This window comes from Heloderma suspectum, chromosome 4 (genome assembly GCF_057233095.1).
Source record: "Heloderma suspectum isolate Gila_16-S chromosome 4, 16-S_ref, whole genome shotgun sequence".
Taxonomy (NCBI): Eukaryota; Metazoa; Chordata; class Lepidosauria; order Squamata; family Helodermatidae; genus Heloderma; species Heloderma suspectum.
In genome coordinates, this window is record NC_139461.1 from 65,711,977 (window position 1) to 65,730,476 (window position 18,500).

At 46.5% G+C, this 18,500-nt stretch overlaps 1 protein-coding gene across 1 annotated transcript; it reads left to right on the forward strand.

Moving 5' to 3' along the window:
• The first annotated feature begins 3,542 nt into the window (after window positions 1-3,542).
• On the forward strand, window positions 3,543-17,929 carry LOC146346955 (DGAT1/2-independent enzyme synthesizing storage lipids-like). The gene is made up of 6 exons (XM_084849511.1): window positions 3,543-3,834; window positions 6,035-6,199; window positions 10,678-10,871; window positions 13,623-13,683; window positions 15,187-15,326; window positions 17,825-17,929. Exons 1-6 carry the CDS (start codon window positions 3,543-3,545, stop codon window positions 17,927-17,929), a joined length of 957 nt encoding a protein of 318 aa, XP_084705637.1.
• The last annotated feature ends 571 nt before the right edge of the window (window positions 17,930-18,500 follow it).

Consider the following 18,500-nt stretch of genomic DNA (forward strand, 5'->3'; position numbering starts at 1 on the left):
ACATCTCTCCAATGGTTACACTCCGTAAAGACCAGCGATCTATTTGAGCCAGTAGCACTGAGCTGCGTGTTGTCTTCATTTGCAGTGAGAGCCTAGCTAGAAAGGGATCCCTTAGGCCAGGTTCCCTACCAGATAATTTGGAATATACGTCCCATCATCCCTGACCATTGCCATGGTTTCTGGAGCTGATTGCATTGGCAGTGTGAACCACGTGCAGGGGACCAGGATGGGGCGGCCTGGCTCAGATGCATGGAAGGGTGAGTGTGGCAGGGGCCCAAGGGGGCTCAGGGAAACCTCAAGCAGGGCAAGAGATGGCCAGAAGTGGGATCCCCTATCCCATGAGGCTGCGAATTCCACAAGAACCAGGAGGGAGCTTCATGTGGAAAGGGGGCGTGAGCAGAAGGAGGGAGCTGTCAGCAAGGCAGTCCTCAAACACGCCTCACCTGTCAAGCCAAAGGCTCACCAAACAAAGGGCGAGAGAGGGCCAGGGGGAGTGCAACCTGTTAATTCTGCTTCATCTCTCATCAAATTTTGATGCCATTGATCATGGTATCCTCCTGGATTGACTCCAGGGGATGGGTGTTGGAGGCACTGTGTTACGTGCTTCCAGTCTTACGTATGGTGACAATTTCAGAGAGTAACATTGGGTGACCATTCCTCGACCCCTTGGCAACTGAGCAGTGGGTTCCTTAGGCTACCATCTTGTCCTCAATGTTGTTCAAGAGCTATATGAAGCAGCTGGAGCTTCTAGATGAGACTTCTATTAGGGATGTTGTGGAATTCCAGGAAGGGGGTGGAGTCCAGAGGACATCCTCCCACTCGGCACCCCAGACACCAGTCTGCGAACCCCTGTGCTTGCCATTTACATCTGCAATTTAGCATAACTGGAGCTGTTTATGCCACCATTTTGCGCAAAGTGGCCATTTATGTAAAAAACCTACCCGTGGTTTTCCACAAAACGGCATCTTGAAGGTGAGTGGGATGCCCTTCAGGGTTGTACGGCCAATGGGCGCAGGGTGGTCGTTATCTGAAACCATAGGCTCTAAATTTGTCTTTTTCAACAAGGGCCTCACCACACCTTCTTTCAAAGGTGCAAGGACATCAGTGTCCCTCAAGGAGGCATTTACCACCTTGGAGGTCCAGATATCCAGCCCAGCTCTGGTAGATTTCACAAGCCAGGATGGACAAGGATATAAAAGGCAAGTAGTAGGCCTCAGTCCTCCAAGCCGTTTGTCCACTAGTAGCCATTCAGAATGGCAAATAGGTCATCTTGTCCTTCAAGTAAAATAGCAGTCAGGTACAATGCATGAACATAAACATTTCTATTGCCTAATAGTTAGGCAACTTCTAGTTGCACTGAATTGTAATTAAGAAGTAGCTGAGGGTGCAAAAAGAGATATTTAAAAGTTCAGAAAGACAGAACACTAGATCTAAACTGATTTCACAGCAGAAGCCTCCAGTACAGCTCTGACAGGAGAGAGGTAAGAGATGGGGATATATATGCATATGGGGGCTGGAAAGGGTCAGGGCAATTTCGATCTTTGCTTGCATTTTGAGGAGAATGCCTTCTAACTTTTCTCCTTTGAGATGATGAATACCATACTGGAGATAACTGTTTATACAGTATATCTGTAACATTTCCTTTAATGCTTTGATATTAACTAAAGGAGAGCATTTGGAGTGGGAAAGGGTGGGTTTATCTTCCCACTCCAGGCTATAAATGCTGCACTGTAAATCATACCACCCCACATATATGCACTCTTCTACACCTCCTTACACTATAGGCAGGAGCTGGACTGAGTAGGGTTTACCATCCTCAAATCTAATTGCAGCCTAGATTTGTAAAGTTGAAGCAGAATACTGTAAGTGCAGGAAATGTGACATAGGATATGTTCTGAGGGTCGCATCCAAACTCTCCATTCTAGCAGCACAAGGACGCTGCTTGCAGAAAAGGACTTCCACATCCTCTCCTCTCCTCCTCCCCTTCAGCCCCCCACGAGCCCTCCACATCTCCAAGGAGTCCACCAAACCCTGTGGAGGAATTCTGGGGGGCACTTGGGGGACTGCAGGAGAGATGAGAGGATGTGGAAGTGTCATTCCACAAGCAGGGTCCTTCCGCTGACGGAATGAGGATTCTGGATCCAAGCAGTGAGAAGTTTCAGGGATTCCAGCACTTGCTCATGGTTGCATTTCCTTAGAAGGAGGTCTGGAGACTTTCCACGACATAAGATATATTTACACATAAAACAGGCTGAACGTAAGATGGGGGGCGGTCACTAGAGTAACACTCCAACAGATTCCTGCCCCCCATCACCTGTCCAGGGGAACCCATAGTGCCCTGTATCTCTATTGTTCTCTCCCCAGGCTCAATCGCATGTGCTGTAGGTCCTTGTATTGTGTCCTCTTGTTCATCGTGCTGGGCCTATGTCCGTGGGGACAACATATGCAGCTTTGACCTCCCACTTCTGGTACAGCACGACATGAGTAGAAACGTATGGCTAGCCCAGTGCCTCAGTGGTTGGGGTGGAGTACTTGCTTATGGGCCATGGAGTACAAGTTGTGCTGTACCTTTTTGGCACTGAGACTGCTGAAAGAACCGACAGTGCTGGCAGACTTTAATGCCATAGATTCGGTGTGGACACACATAGGAAAGGATGGTGGTTTCCGCAGTTACGCATGGTGGCATGTGTTCCCCTTCCCAACTCTTTCCTGGGTTAGCTGCTGAGGGTCCCGCTTCTGAGAGTGGAAGGCTGGTGTTGATGGCAGCGACTCTGGTGGGATCAGCCGGTAGGGATTCCAGACAGAAAGGTGTTAGCAGAATGGATGATCACCCACTTGCGCAGTGAAGAGGGTTTTGCTTTTCTTTTGCAAAGTCTGGATTTTGAGTGGAATGTGCTCCCCTCTCTTGTTCAAAGCAGCCTTTCTTCAATAGGTTCCCATCACAAGACTTCCCGGTTTTGAGCTCTGCCTCTGAGAGTCATGAGGCCAGGGAGATGCAGCCTCACACTGTGTAACCTGTCTTCTGAGTGATGGTGTGCCTGGGTGGGTTTTATGTATGTGTTGTGATTGGGTCCAGATGTACATGGCCGTTTTTCTGAATTTCCCGTTAACTCAATATGAGAGAATTTAGTTACACCATGACAGTACTTGACTTGATGTCAGTTTCCATCTTTGAAGTGGGTATGCCCTTGGAATGGAGAGGGTTTGGCTGAGTCATACATTTATTCTCCCCAGGCCCATTTTGCTACACCCACTTTCTTGGCAACTCCACCAGCAACATTTGCAGATGGTGTGGATTCCTGGCTAAAGTGTGGATTGGAGAATGGAAGGAGATCCAGCAGAGGGGGCTGCCACAGGCAGGTGGAGGGCACTTTCCACCAGCGGGGGGAGGGCATCTGCCACATCAGATCCCCTCCAGCTGGTGGATTAGGAATGTACTATAAGTCTGATAATTGTGTGCTCTCTTTTTTCCAGGGGGAAACAAGTGAAGAAATTGTGTGTTCACGGACAGGATTTTATTGAGTTTGTCTTTTATTCCGAAGATGACAGCAGAAAATACCAACTCTACTTTAGTGCAAGAACCTCTGGCTTGGCCAAATTACATTTTGGAAGGTTGTCCAAACTATCTGGTGTATCCATTGATAATGTCAGTAATTTTGACAATATTGTATTATCCCTTTGCTGTAATGGGATTCATATTCTATACTAGTAGTTTATTCTATTTCATTGCTAAAAAAATTTGGGACTTACCAGACGATTTTACAAGTGAACAATGGGACAAGCCAAGGCAAATATTGGGCTCTGTGACAGATCTTCTAGGAAGGGCGCTGCATGGTAAGCATGATTTTCTCACTTACTCTCCAAGGGGCTGGATTTCAAATTATTCCTCTCATGCGATATGTCTTCATTTCAGAAGACAAATGAGAAACCAGCTATCCTCTTCTTTTATTGCAACAGTCCATTTAATGTGATTCGATCATGAGCCGAGAATGTTGTGCAACCCAACATAACTTGAACATTATGGTGAATAACTGAATTTAAGCCAGGCACACACTGTGCTTTCTGTCTTGGACCCAATCCCCATCCTTCCTTCCGGGTGGGGAGCCAAGTGGGTATTAAAGTTATAAAGATACTTCAGGAAAGCTTTCCGAATGGCAGGTTCTCAATGCACCTTTTCAGAGATACAGCGTTTGCATAGCACCTGAAGCAGTTGCGGCCTTTGATTTTTCCTGGAATTACGTAAGGAAAAATGGATCAACTTTTCTTTTGAAAATGCAAGAAAAACCAAACTTGCCTAACGCTTTGGGGTCACTGAAAGGGTATGTGGCCGATTCAGAACAGAAGCAGTTGCCTCAGAGAGGCCCGTGCGGCAGGCGAAATGCGCCGTGGAGGGAGCAGCAGCACCTGGCTTATGTACGCACACAGCTGTCATCGTTCCTGTCCCTGAGAGCCATTCCTGAAATGGAGGCCGTCATGGACGTGGCTGCCTTGACCCCAACCGCTCCCCGCTGCCATTGCCACCGCCACGCAGGGTGTGCAAAGACAGTCATCCCCACGCACCATGATTTCTCGCAAACCAGGGTTTTCTGGAGCTCGCCAAGTGGCTGTGTGGCACAGCGGCGGCAGCCCAGTGCTGCAGGGACACGGGGAGCGTGGGATGGCTCCCCTGGTGTGCCATTTCCCAGCAGAATCAGGCTGCTGGCGCCCGGCCAAACAGCTGTCTGCTGCGCTGTCGTGAGCCTGTCTGTGCAGGGAACCAGGGCAGGCAGGATCGCTCCCTCTCGTGCCCTGTCCCCCAGAAGGAGCGCTGATGGCTCCAGAGGGGGTTCAATCCTCTCCCCAGGGATCCCGACCAAGATGGCTGGTGAACTGCTGCGGACGGTGTCCTGAGCGCTGCTAGCAGGGCAGGGGTAGAGCCCTGTGATGAGGAGGAGGATGTGTGTCTGTGTGCGTGAATGGCTGTATCCGAGTGTCGGCGGGGGGAGGTGTGAGTGTGTGAGTGTGTGTGTGCTCGTGCGTGAGGCCACCAAAGGGTTCCATGGGGGCCAATGCTGTCTCCCAGCCCGAAAAGGCCAGCCACCCCAGCTCCAGGGCAACAGGAGCAGCATAGCATGGGAGTTCTGCCATCTTTTTTTTTAAAAAAAAGGGCAGAAGGGCGAGGACTGGAGCCAAGTGATGTCATCAGGTACAGACCTTAGGACAGAAGTCAAGGGACCCCTCAGCAGAATGAGCAGGACGGAGCAAAGCTGCCGCAGCACATTCCGGAGTAAAGGAATTAATACAGTTGCCATCTGAAGGCAGGACGGCATAAGCGCATGACCTTGAGAGTCTGACATTGCCTAACTGCACTCCTTCGGGACGCAGCACATCACTTGCAGGACCACTCATCAGAACGAGCTGCAGAAGGCCGAGCTGTGTACGTCCTGTAAAGACACAGTAAAGCCAGAAAACAGCAGGACTGTTTCAGCAACAGAAGAGTCTCATCAGGACAGTGCAGATGCAGTCTAGAAGGAAACCAGCCAGACACCCCCGATATCACTAAAAGGTCATCATTATCTGACCACGCTTGGTCTCTGAGGGGAAGTCCAAAGGCAACCGTTGCTCAACAGCAGTGGTGGAGCTGATTCCAGTGGGCCCTAATTCCTTCTTGGCCTTCGAAATCTCTCCCACGTGCTCCTTTTGTCCTATCAGGCATTAAAAACCTGGAAGAGTTTTTTTACTTTGTGAGCATTTTCAGAAATCATTCCTGCTTGTACCTCCTTAATCATGACTGAGGATATAATTTCACCACTGCAGGTTTTTCGGCACAGCAATTGCAAATTTACACTTCACACATTCACTTCTAAACTTATTTTTAACTTAAGAATATACCTTTTGATGCCTTTGTATTTTAAACTTCACATTAAGGTATAGCATTTTACTCGTTGGCCTTCCTTATTCCATCCTCTTTTCTTCTATTAAAAAGATCGAAAACAATGTCGTCTGCATGTACATGAAACAGTACTGAAGCCATTGCTTGTCGTACCATTTACAGGTTATGAAGTCTGCGGAATAGAAAATCTACCAAAAGGACCAGGGATTATTGTTTATTACCATGGAGCCATAGCTTTGGATTATTTCTTGTTTATATGGAGGATCTACAGAGTCACAGGAAGATGGTGCTATTCTGTGATTCACCGAGCCTTTAATTTTCTACCAGGTAAAAACTGATCCTGTACGTTTTGTAAGGGAGCTATTTTTTTAAACCAAAGGACTGCCTGGATTAGGATTCTAACTTGCACTTTGGAATTTTCTCATTGCCACTTGTTTTTGGAATTTTCAGTACACTGGATATACATTAAGGCTCAAAGTGCACATTGCACAGCATTCTAGGTTTCTTTCCATTTTTTTTTTTAAATGTATCAGCCAGAGGGTAGAGACAGAATGGATGAGGAGACAGTGCTTAACTCTTTTCTCTCTGGTTTCCCTCTTCATAGCACTGTTTTCCACCCTGGGGGTGGCAATATGGTGAATATATAAGGACCCTGTATCTCTCACACACTCACACACACACAGAGGGAGAAAGAGGGAGTGAGAGCATGCTTTTGGGTGACAATCTTGAGCAGTAAAGGAACAGATGGGAAATGTCTGTCTCCGCACACCCTTCTTCTACTCCGATGCAGCCTCCCCTATGCTGCTATTGAGAAACAAAACCAAAAACATAAATGAAGCAAATTTCACAGAACTTTATCTAACATTTAGTTTGAGCCTACACCTGCACCATTAGCAAATGTGGGCTTTTGATCCAATGTGGCCACTCTTCTCAGAAAGGACAATTGAAAGTACTTAAACTTTTTTTAAAAAAACACGCCTGTTATTACCAAACTGAAGGGTCTTGGAAAAAGCAGAATAGCAAAGGCAAGTGGGGTGATTGTAGTGGAATTGTTGGGAAATGGCAGGAACCAGTCATCTCTGTGGCATCGCTCTGCATGCATGAGTAGACCAGGGGTTTACTAGAACTCTGCAGTGATCCATTCCCAGTGGAGAATATGTAAGGAAAGATTTGGAAGCCTCTGTGCCAGAATACGCTTCAGTTTTTGTAGTCTAGCTCTTGTATACTGGCACAAAATGGTGGCCAAAACAAGAATGGGTATAGTTCACTACAAATGTGGACCGCAACAAACAAGAGCCAGGTGATGATACATCTTGGCCCATGAGGAGACTCTGGCCCCGAGGAAGAGTGACACCCTCCAGCTGCAGCACCAAGGCTAGCAGCCACTTGAAGGAGAATGACTCGTGAATGGGCTGCCACAGCAACCCACTGGAGTGCAGTGACAGGACATAAGCACCCTGGGTTGCTCCCCTCCTCCGTACTTCTTCCAGCATAGTTGCTCAGCACGGCTAATGAAAACAAGCCTACGACACGATGGAAAAGTTCCTAAGTAACCATTTCCATACATGTGTGCCTAGTCACAGGCTCTGTTCAGAGGAGGGAAGCACTTGGGAGCAGTGGTGTCAACCACCTGTGTCATCTCCATGCCGAGAGTGTTTCTTGGGATTCAGTTCTGTGGGTCAGTCATGCCGGCAGAAAAGTCCCCAGCGGCTCTCCGGAATCCCTGGGATTCCATCAGTGTCTCAGGGAAACTGTTCTAATACGTATGCTACCCCTGTGCAGGGAAAGGCTGCTGCGAGCCTTAATCTAACCAGGAAGTGATGCTGAGGTCACCCATGGCTATACGCCTGGGAGTCCTCAGCACTGATTCTTAGGGCACCTCTGTGAGCTCAGACACTGAGACTGAAGGGCAGCAGCAGAATCCCTAATCCTGGGGTCTCCAATGTGGAGGCCAGGGGCACCAGTGTGCCCAGGTTGACCTGCCTACCAGGCTCACTGCCGCTCCTGATTTTTATTCTTCAGCATTTTTACATCAAAAACAACCAACTGGAAGGTTGGCATGGTCAAAGCAGATGGGCAACGCCACCTTTCTTTGGGTTCAAAGGAGTTGTTTCGTGTTCTGGAGCTCATCTCACACCTCTCCCTTGTAACTAATTTCTTGGGCAAGTTACTTTTCTTTCAGTCCCACCTCTTTGCCTTCTGGGAGTTGGGTGTTTTGTGTCTGGCCATGCCCACTGTGGCAGCAATTCTGTGAATATTAAAGTCTCTGTCATGGCAGCCATTTTGTGAGAGCACCCATGACACTCACAATTTCAAATGTGTAAAGTGACTCAAAAATATATTCACTGTCCTGTACAAACAGTCCAAGGTTTTGTTTGTGTCATGTAAGAAACATGATATCATCAGGGTTCCCCTTATGACCTGGACCCCCTGAGCAGATCCTTAAGGCTGTCTTATCTCTTTAACAGCCCTACCTTCCTTCTTTAACCTTCCCCTTTCCAATAATGTGGAGTTTAGGCTGGAGACCTGGGGTGATTGACACTCTTTGTTGTTCAGTCGTTAAGTCACATCCGACTCTTCGTGACCCCATGGACCATAGCACACCAGGCCTTCCTGTCCTCCGCTCTCTCCCGGAGTGTGCTCAAGTTCATATTCATTGCATTGGTGATGCTTTCTAGTATCTAGCCATCTCATCCTCTGTTGTCCCCTTCTCCTTTTGCCTTCAATCTTCCCCAGCATCAGGCTCTTTTCCAGTGACTTTTCTCTTCGCATTAGGTGGCCAAAATATTTGAGCTTCAGCTTCAGTGTCTGTCCTTCCAATGAGCACTCAGGGTTGATTTCCTTTAGGATGGACTGATTTGACCTCCTTGCAGTCCAGGGGACTTGTAAGCGTCATCTCCAGCACCACAGTTCGAAAGCATCAATTCTCAGCCTTCCTTATAGTCCAGTTCTCACAGCCATTCATTACTACTGGGAAAACCATAGCTGTGATTTGTGATTCATCCAACCCAGCATTTGTCATGATGTACTCTGCATATAAGTTAAATAAGCAGGGCAACAATATGCAGCCTTGTCGTACTCCTTCCCAATTTTGAACCAATCGGTTGTTCCATGTCTGGTTCTTACTGTTGCTTCTTGACCCTTGTACAGGTTTCTCAGGAGACAGGTAAGGTGGTCTGGATTGACACTCTAGACACCGGCTTTAACCACAACCGTTTACTGGTAAATTAAAGCAAGCAAATTACAATTAAAGGTATTTATAGGGGTGGGCGGATCACTTTCTTGGCTCCATTCTGGGGATCCGCGGTGAGGGTGAGGTGATCCGTCCCTCCCCCCGGAATGCTCCCCGGCCAGCTCTGCTCCCCGGCAAATCTGTGGAGCCGCTGGCCTGGGCCGCCTGCAGCTGGACCTCTGTCTGCTGCTGGGCTGCGGCCGCAAATGGCGGCTGCCGTAGTTGCCACCATTTGCGTCCCTGCGTTGCCGTGATAGGTTACGTATACATTTACGTAGCTTATCACAGCTATTGCAGTGAGGGAAATGGCGGCCACAGACTGGAGCACCATTCGCACCTGTGTATGGCCGACAAAAGGTAGGTTCCGTCCTGGGGAGGTTTTGTGGGGTGGCGTGGGGGATTGTTCCATTCTGCCACGGACTTCAGGGGGCCGGACTCACTGGAGACCGTGGCGGAATTCTCTGCCATCCCTAGGTATTTACAGAATATAGCTGAGTGATACAAAAGGCATGAAGAGAAAATAAAGGTTGCAAAAATGCAAGTTCCTTTACCCTAGCTGCACTTAGACTTTTCCAGGCTGCTTCTTCCTACTCTCTCTTCATTCTCTGGTCTTCCTGACTCTGCTCTTACTGGCTCTCTCAATCTCTTTATATAAACTCTTTCCTCAAAACCATAAGTACTGCTACAAACCTGAAGAAATGAAACTTAACTGGAGAAATGAAACTGAAACTTTTCTGGGGAAATGAAACTACTAGGGGTGTATGGATTCCCCACCATCTGTTCTGGTGGGAAATCCGTGGGGGGAGAGGCGATCCTCCCCACCGCCCAGAATCCTCTAGAGCGGTTCCGCTCCACTTGGATTCTGGGGGGGGGGGACTGGCTTAGGGGCACTTACCTTCCTTCCTGCCAGCCAGAGCCGTTTGCCTCCTCCCTGTCCCTGCCGATTGCCACGTCTTAAAAAAAAAATAGGTGATCGGGAGGATGTGCCCATAGAACTAAATGGAAATAGAGTCATGATTCTTCCATATAAGTCTACGTGTCCATAGGCTTATATGCAAGATTCACAGCTCTATTTTGCGTATAAGTCTATGGGCACATCCTGCTGATTGCATGTGCAGATAGAGCTGTGAATCTTGAGTATAAGCTTATGGACACATAGACTTATACACAACATTCATGACTCTATTTGCGTATAAGTCTATGGGCACATCCTCCTGATCTCCTTTTTAATTTTTTTTTTCAGACATGGCAATAGGCAGGGACAGGGAAGAGGCGAATGGCTCTGGCTGGCAAGAGGCAGCCGAGTGCCGTTCCGCGTCCAGTCCTCCTGGAGCAGAGGTAAGTGATCCCGATCCACTGCGGATTCCTGAGGCCAGATTCCAAAGAATCCGGCCTCATTTGAATCCGCAGCAGATTTCTCTGACGTCCCTAGAAACTACTCCTGTCAGGGATACCCCCTCCCAGTAGAAAAACCCAGGCCTCTAGGCCTGATCTTTTTACCTTTCCTTGCCTCTGTAGGCTCCAAACCTTTACAGACATGTATTGTCTATTAAGCAAGAATCAATTTTTGCAGGACTACGGATGTATGCTAAAGTCAGTCGTGCTCACCATTACACAAGAGAAGAATGTGTGGAAATTCTGAAGAAAGGGCATCTGTTGGGTATCTCACCTGGAGGACTTCCAGAGATTAACTATGGAGATAAGAATTACAATCTTCATTGGAATAAACGTAAAGGGTTTGCTCAAGTAGCCATAGATGCAAAAGTGGTGAGTAGGTTGTCTCTGATTCTCATATTGACTGGGTTTGCATGGGCAGCCAGATGTGGTGGGTTGTTGTATTCCCCAAACCTGATGCGTTTTCTGCAGAGTGGCTTATTTCTCTCCAAAAGTCAACCTGAGAATGCATGCCTTGTTTTAGGGTTGTTCATACCCTCATTTTTGTGTCATCTGAACCTAGGAGACTAAGTGTATCGTGGTTGCTGGAATCAGCTAGAGTGCTGATTGGCAAGAGCAGCGAAAAACCCTGCCACTCTTCGTGATCTCGCCACCAGCACCTCCACCTTCCCTCGCCAGTGACTGCCCCGCCACCGATGTCCAAATGGTACTTTGAGGGGACCATCGCTTTTTCAAAACCTTTGAAAATTGTTATTAATTTGGTCCTTTGAAAATACGCAAACGTGTTCAGATTATCATTATTATTATTATCATTATTATTATTATGTTCGTTCGCAAGGGCAGAAGGGTGCAGATTCACCTGTCTGATATGTGTAGCCTTGTCTTGTGAATTTCCCTGGATGTTTCAGCTGTCAAACGGAGTGCCAAAGTGGAGTAGTAACATACAAGGAAACTGACAAGACGAGGCTGCATATAGGCTAATATGAGCGCAGCTGCCAAGGACCTGAGGAAAATACTGCCGAGCGAAAGGAGGAATCCATTTCACAATTGAGAGGCACCAAAACAAGGGGGAGAAGGAGTGGTGCACCAAAAAGGAGCGGACAATATCTCCCACTTGGCGATGAAATCCTCCCGCTGTGAAGCGTTAGACTAACACTTGTCAACATCTTCCTCCCATTCATCACTTCCCCGAGTCTCCAGCAAGCCCACAAAGGGGAGATATTGGCTGCTTCCCTTTTCATGGCTCTTCAGAGCAGTTACTGCAGTTGAGCCTGTTTCCACTCTGTTGACTGCCCATTGTTTACTTACAATTGGTGGTAATCTATTTACTTACAACTGGTTGTAATCTACGTACTTATGTCACAGGCTAATTGTGACCTCATCATAAGCCTCATGCTACCACGAGGCAAGCTGGTTATGTGTATTACCTGGCCACAGGAAGAAGCAAACTGTATGTGTCCTCATTCCTACTTTTCTATATTTCTCATTCCTTGCACCAACTTTACAGAGGAAATGATGCAGATAACTCCACATGGTTGTGTATTTTGAAATTCTGGAATATTTGGTAAATCATCTCCATATTTAGCTTAGGAAATAGTCCAGCCAACCTTGTGAATAAGAGGCAGAAAAGCTACCTATGAAATGTGCAAATGTTTAAGGACCAGGGAGCTCCACCAGGGAGTGCCCTTCCTGCCATCCTCAACTTCTCACGCCGGGGAATGCTCTAGAGACCCAGCAGTGGGAGGCCCGCAAAATGACCTGGGAACTCTGGACGCGGTGCGGGGTGTCCTCAGAGTCTCCTTGTGCAGCCTCAATTAGAGGCCTGGGGAGAAGGGTGGAATGGACTTCTGCCCGCTCCCTTCAGCCTTAGAGCTACCGCAGAGGCTTCTCATGGGTTCCAGAGATTAATTCATGCATCTGTTTTAACATGCTTTTGGCCGCCTTGAGGCTCTTTCAGAAGGAATCTTCACCATCATAAGGCATTTCCTGACCCTCCTGACAATGATGCCTTCCCTTGGGAGCCAGGGCAGGTGTCAGCAGTGTGCTGTCTTTGAGCACAGCCGTCCCAGCATTTGCCTAAGGCTGACAGCATCTTTGGAGGCACCAATCAGCCTTGGCAAATGTGGATAAAGGCTGTACGGCCAGAGAGTATAAAGAAAAGAAAAGAATCATGACAATTTCTTTAGATTTATCTTTAGGTTTTAAGTAAGCTAAATGTACATCCCCCTTGTGGATTGAGGGTTTATTTGTGGTGTAATTTTGTTCAGCCCTGTTAATGATCTTCTCAACTGCAGTGTGTTCCTTTTAATTCACCTCCTATGCAGTTCCAGCCCTTCAACTGATGTACTTCTTAATTTGTTTACCTGTTCAGGCAAGAAGCTACTTCATTCAGAACATAAAATTCTGTTTAGTGATGACAAAGAACGCTGAACTGTGGCTGGTGTCTTCTGAAGTAGCCAGAGATTAATTGCTACTATATTAAATCCAAGAAACGTAACACCAGGTTGCGGTAAAAAAAAAAAAAAATTCTTCAAGTAGAAAAGCAAAGATGCATTTAACATCCTGCCTAGTTTGGTACTAAGAAAGAAGTTGACAATTACATTATTCGTAGGGTGCTTCCAGATGGGGCTTTTATACTGCCATCACCCTGCCTCCTTCATGAATGTTATGGGCTGTTAAGACAGAAAAACTGTTAGAGGGCCATGCTGCCTTCTTGTTGGATGCAAGGGCAGGGAAACTGAGGGACAGCTCTGTCCTGTCCCCTCTTTCCAGGTGCCAAGTCCAGTTCAGTGAGCCAGGAACTGAGCGTCCAAACCAGGCCTTTAAGTGTGACTATGCCGCAACCAGGTTCAATTTTGCGAACCTCAGGAGCAAAAGAGGAGTAGTAACTCCATGGAGAAGGGAGGTAGCAGGACATCCTTGGGAGATAGGAGCCTGGTCTGCCATTCCCCATTCACTTCTCCAAATGACCCTTCAATACACTTAGCTGGTGACAGAACCCTAGAGGATATCTCATCAAGTTTCTCCTCTCCACGTGTCCAAGCTCTGCATTTTCAGTGATCTACATGGGCTGAAGCGACAACAACAAAGTTGTAATAATGTCTGTCTTTTGATCTCTTTTAGCCCATCATCCCTATATTTACACAGAATCTGCAAGAGGGATACAGGACATATGGAAAGATTCGTAAGTTACACTTCATACTTTCTTAGGAGTGTATTTTGTTGATAGCATACCTATGCACCCTTAGTTAGGAGTAATCCTTGTTGTATACAGCAGGACTTACATCTGAGGAAAAAAAGCAAGAGGTCAGGCTGTAGGTATTTTTTTAATCTAGTTTATGCACATAGGAATTTGGTAGGCTTCCATATCTATTCTGAAAGCTGATTAAAGTGTGGTATACGCGGGTTTTCCCTTCTCCTACATTTTTATTACGGAGCATGGCAATGGATGTGATGCAAAACTTTACATGTTCTCAGAGGCATTCCATACATTTCTCTGATGAGAAATACCTGTGAATGCATCAGTATTCATGCTTTCTATCCACAGAGCTTATAGATTGCAGCCATGACATATGTGGTGACTCATGCTAATTTCCTCAGATTTTTCAAAACAGATGCTACATGTGCAAGCAAAGCCCCGGCTAATTTCCAGAAGACTCTCTTCAGTCTCTCAATTGTTTGTTGTTGTTCAGTCATTCAGTCATGTCCGACTCTTTGTGACCCCATGGACCATAGCACACCAGGCCTTCCTGTCCTCTGCCCTGTCCCGGAGTATGCTCAAGTTCATATCCATTGCATCGGTGATGCTATCTAGCCATCTCATCCTCTGTCATCCCCTTCTCCTTTTGCCTTCAATCTTTCCCAGCATCAGGGTCTTTTCCAGGGAATTTTCTCTTTGCATCAGTATCTGTCCTTCCAATGAGCAGTCAGGGTTGATTTCCTTTAGGATTGACTGATTTGACCTCCTTGCAGTCCAGGGGATTCTTAAGAGTCTTCTCCAGCACCACAGTTCAAAAGCATCAATTCTTTGGTGCTCAGCCTTCCTTATAGTCCAGCTCTCACAGCCATACGTTACTACTGGGAAAACCATAGCTTTGATTAGACGGACCTTTGTCAGCAAGGTGATGTCTCTGCTTCTTACTGTGCTGTGTAGGTTTGCCATAGCTTTCCTCCCAAGGAGCAAGCGTCTTTTAATTTCATGGCTACAGTCACCGTCTGCGGTGATCTTGGAGCCCAAGAAAATAAATCTGTCACTGCTTCCAATTCTTCCCCTTCTCTATGCCAGGAAGTGATGGGGCCAGATGCCATGATCTTAGTTTTGTTAATGTTGAGTTTCAAACCAGCTTTTGCACTCTCCACTTTCACCCTCCAAAAGAGGATCTTTAGATCCTCTTTGCTTTCTGCCATTAGGGTGGTATCGTCTGCATATCTGAGGTTGTTGATAATTCTCCCGGCAATCTTAATTCCGACCTGTGATTCATCTAGCCCAGCATTTCTCATGATGTACTCTGCATATAAGTTAAATAAGCAGGGCGACAATATACAGCCTTGTCATACTCCTTTCCCAATTTTGAACCAATCGGTTGATCCATGTCCGGTTCTTACTGTTGCTTCTTGGCCCTCGTACAGGTTTCCCAGGAGAGTCTCTCAATACCTCATCACCAACTTATGTTGATTTCATATACAGGTCTAATGAGATGGCTTAATGAAAAAACTGGGTTCGTAACTTTTCCTGCATTTGGATACTTACCAGTCAAATTTCGAACATATATTGGACAACCAATTCCATATGATCCAGATATAACTGCTGAACAACTAGTTGAAAAAGTAAGTGCCCTAAGATTCTGGGAAACCATGAGGAGAAGGTCATGTGAGTGTTGGGATTAATAATCATGAATGTTTTATTCATTTATCATACATACTAAAAATGAATTCAAATTGTCTAGTGCCTATGAGGTTGGAATCAACAAATTGGCTCACCCAAAAATGAGACAGTAATCTCTACATTCACATGGGACTCCCTGAGTACACAGAAGTATGTAAGTTTGTAAGTAAAAAGATCTATAAGTTTGAACCCCTGCCAACCCCCACGCTCAATGTCCTGACAAGCAGCTGTAAGCCTGCAGGATGTACAGGATACTGAACTGTACATTGAGGGGTGTTATTGAGTGTCCTCTCTGACCACGCGTATGCCCATCCACACATTCGTAGAGACCCACAGTTAAGACAGCTATCCTCTGGTCCCTGGTCACATCTGGGGTGCCAGAGGACAGCTCAGATTCCCCAATCCAAAGTCAGAGTCAGTGCTCTGACCTTGGACCACGGAGTTGGAGCTCCCCACCCCCTCCCCCTCACAGCTGGAGCAGAGGGAACCGTGCTGGCTGCCTCTCCAAAGTCCCAAATGCAACCTTAGAGAGGAGGGAAAGGGGGCGTTCCCATGGGCAGGGGAGGGGAGGGGACTGGGGAGGCCAGCTAATGAGGAATCCTAACTTTTATTAGAAAGAATTTAAATGAATTCAAATTATAGTAATCTCTTATAAATAATTTTCTGGACAAAGCAATTGAATAAAGTGATTTATTTAAATTCACCAACTCTACATTCTCAACATTTGATTAATCTTGTAGCTAAATGAATTAGTGGCAGAAGTAATTACTGACAGTTATAGCCTTTACAGATTGAATGGAAATAGGTCCTACATCTGGGAAAATCATGCATTTTTTAATGATGGGTAGGAAGGACAAAAAAGTAGAAAAGGATGAAGATGAAGCAGGAACATCTTATCCATTAGCAGAGAAATGCTAGCACTCATAACCAAATAATTTGAAGAATATGAAGTAGGCACAATAGAAGGAGCATAGGAAACTGAGGAAACACTATTGCAAAAGACAGAAGAGAAATAGAAGGAGGGAGAAGTATTACTAACAAACTTCATGTAAATACAGCCGTAAAAGGCAGCAACTTACAAATGGTAATGCTTTACTGCCACAAATGGCGTAAAATATACCAGTTATGGTTGGAATTTTCCTGTGATAGGCTAATGGCAGCTTCCATTAGCCTGTCACATCTTTTTGAAAGCTGGAGAGCCGTCTTGCAGATGCCGAGGTGAAAGCGGCCAGTCCTCTATTTGGAATCCAGCCTCATTTGAGTCCGCAGCAGATTTCTCCAGCATCCCTAATGATGACCTATGTCGTGACAGACAGGGAAAGTGTGACCGTGTTGATTCTCCTTGAGTTCTCAGGGGCTTTCAGAATCATCAGCCATGGTATCCTTCTGGGATTACTGTCTGACCTGGAAGGGTGGAGTCCTTGAGGTGGTTTCATTCCTATTTGGATGGTCAGCTCCAGAAGGTGGTGCTTGAGGGATATTGCTCAACTCTGCAGCCTGTGTAGTGTGGTTCAGCGGGGGTTGGGTTTGTCTACCATGCTATTTAACATCTACATGACTCCATTGAGTAGGGTCACCTAGAGTTCTGGAGTATGTAGCCATCAGTATGCTGATGACACACTAATTTCAATATTCATAGAATAGCGGGGTTGGAAGGGGCTAGAAGACCATCGAGTCCAACTCCCTGCTCAGTGCAGGAATCCAAGTCACAGCATCCCGGACTGATGGCTACCCAGCCTCATCTTGAAGGCCTCCGGCATGGGAGAGCCCACACTTCCCTGGGTAAGAAGACTCTCTGTGGTCTCCCAGTGTGATCCCAAGCTTATCTTACTTTCATATAGCATAAGAACTCATGGTAAGAACTGGGCTTGTAACCTTTCCAGCATAAGGATTCTTACCAGCCACATTGCAGACGTATACTGGAGAACAAACTCCATACAATTAGCATATCAAATCTTTTTGAAAGCTGGAAAGCTGCTCTACGAACTCCAGTGGATGCAGCAGGGTTGCGGAGAAATCCATGGGGCCCCAAGTGGCCCAGACGTCACTGTGGCAGAACCCCCTCCGGAAAGGACATCGGGGGAGTTGCCCACCCCTAGTCATCATACAGGGCGATCAAAGCAGTTTCCATGCCAAAGCCCCATTTGAGCCATGACTCACATGGAGCCAGATAAACGGTCTCATCCAAGAGCATCTGGAGCTGATGTCAAGTGAAGATGGAGAAAGGAAATGATTGTCACTCTCTGCCAGTATACAACAGCCGATGGTGGCATGATTTCTCCAACATAGGTGAAAATTGGACTACAATGCTAAATTGTAATGATGTGAAAAGGGGAAGTTTAAATGACTTGTTAGAATTATGGCCTCTTTTATAGCAAGGCCCTAAGTATACCTTTGATTCTAAACCTATGGGGCTTTCCTCCCTCTTTCCTTCTAATAGGCAAAAATTGCGTTCGAAGCTTTGCGAGACAAACACCAGAAAATACCAGGAAATGTACTGAGAGCCCTTGGGGAACGCTTTGGGAAGCATCACAAAGATGAATAGTGTGAATAATGACCTGCATGGATATGATCTCTCTGCAGTGATCCTCCCAAGCAGCTCTAAATGGATTCGGATGGATTCCAGAGGTCTCTCTCTCGGTGGGTTTTCATGCTGGTGGGGCTCATGCTCCTGTCGAACCCCTGAGTAGTCATGGAATGCAGAGATGACTAGGAGCTTTTCTACATGAGGTCTTTGTTGTGTGCTCATCATTCCCTAATTATAGGTGTTTATAGATTTTTGAGACAATGGTGCGACCCTACAGTTTCACTTCCATTTGTAATCTGCACTTTCTGAGAGCTTTTTTTAAGACCAGGGAAAATGGGGTATTATTTCTGATTGTAAAAGAAAAGGTGATTTCCTTGTGTGTATTTGTGCTATTGTGGTATACTACAATGCCACCTAGAGGTTATGTAGTGGAAAAGCAGTAAAAGAAAGACTCCTCCTGTACTGGTTTAATCTCAGTTTAGCGAGGAAACAGAAAGTCGATGCAGAGGATTAACAGCCTCGTGTAGAAAAGCCATAGGGCAGTTCACATTATCGCTGTCAAGCACCCTCTCCCTCTGAGCAGATCATG

Excerpts from the sequence above, each read along its gene's own strand:
- LOC146346955 (XM_084849511.1), top strand. The coding sequence starts at position 3,543 with ATGACAGCAGAAAATACCAACTCTACTTTAGTGCAAGAACCTCTGGCT. Across the intron at positions 3,835-6,034 it reads TCTAGGAAGGGCGCTGCATG|GTTATGAAGTCTGCGGAATA; the intron begins GTAAGCATGATT and ends TACCATTTACAG. Across the intron at positions 6,200-10,677 it reads AGCCTTTAATTTTCTACCAG|GACTACGGATGTATGCTAAA; the intron begins GTAAAAACTGAT and ends CAATTTTTGCAG.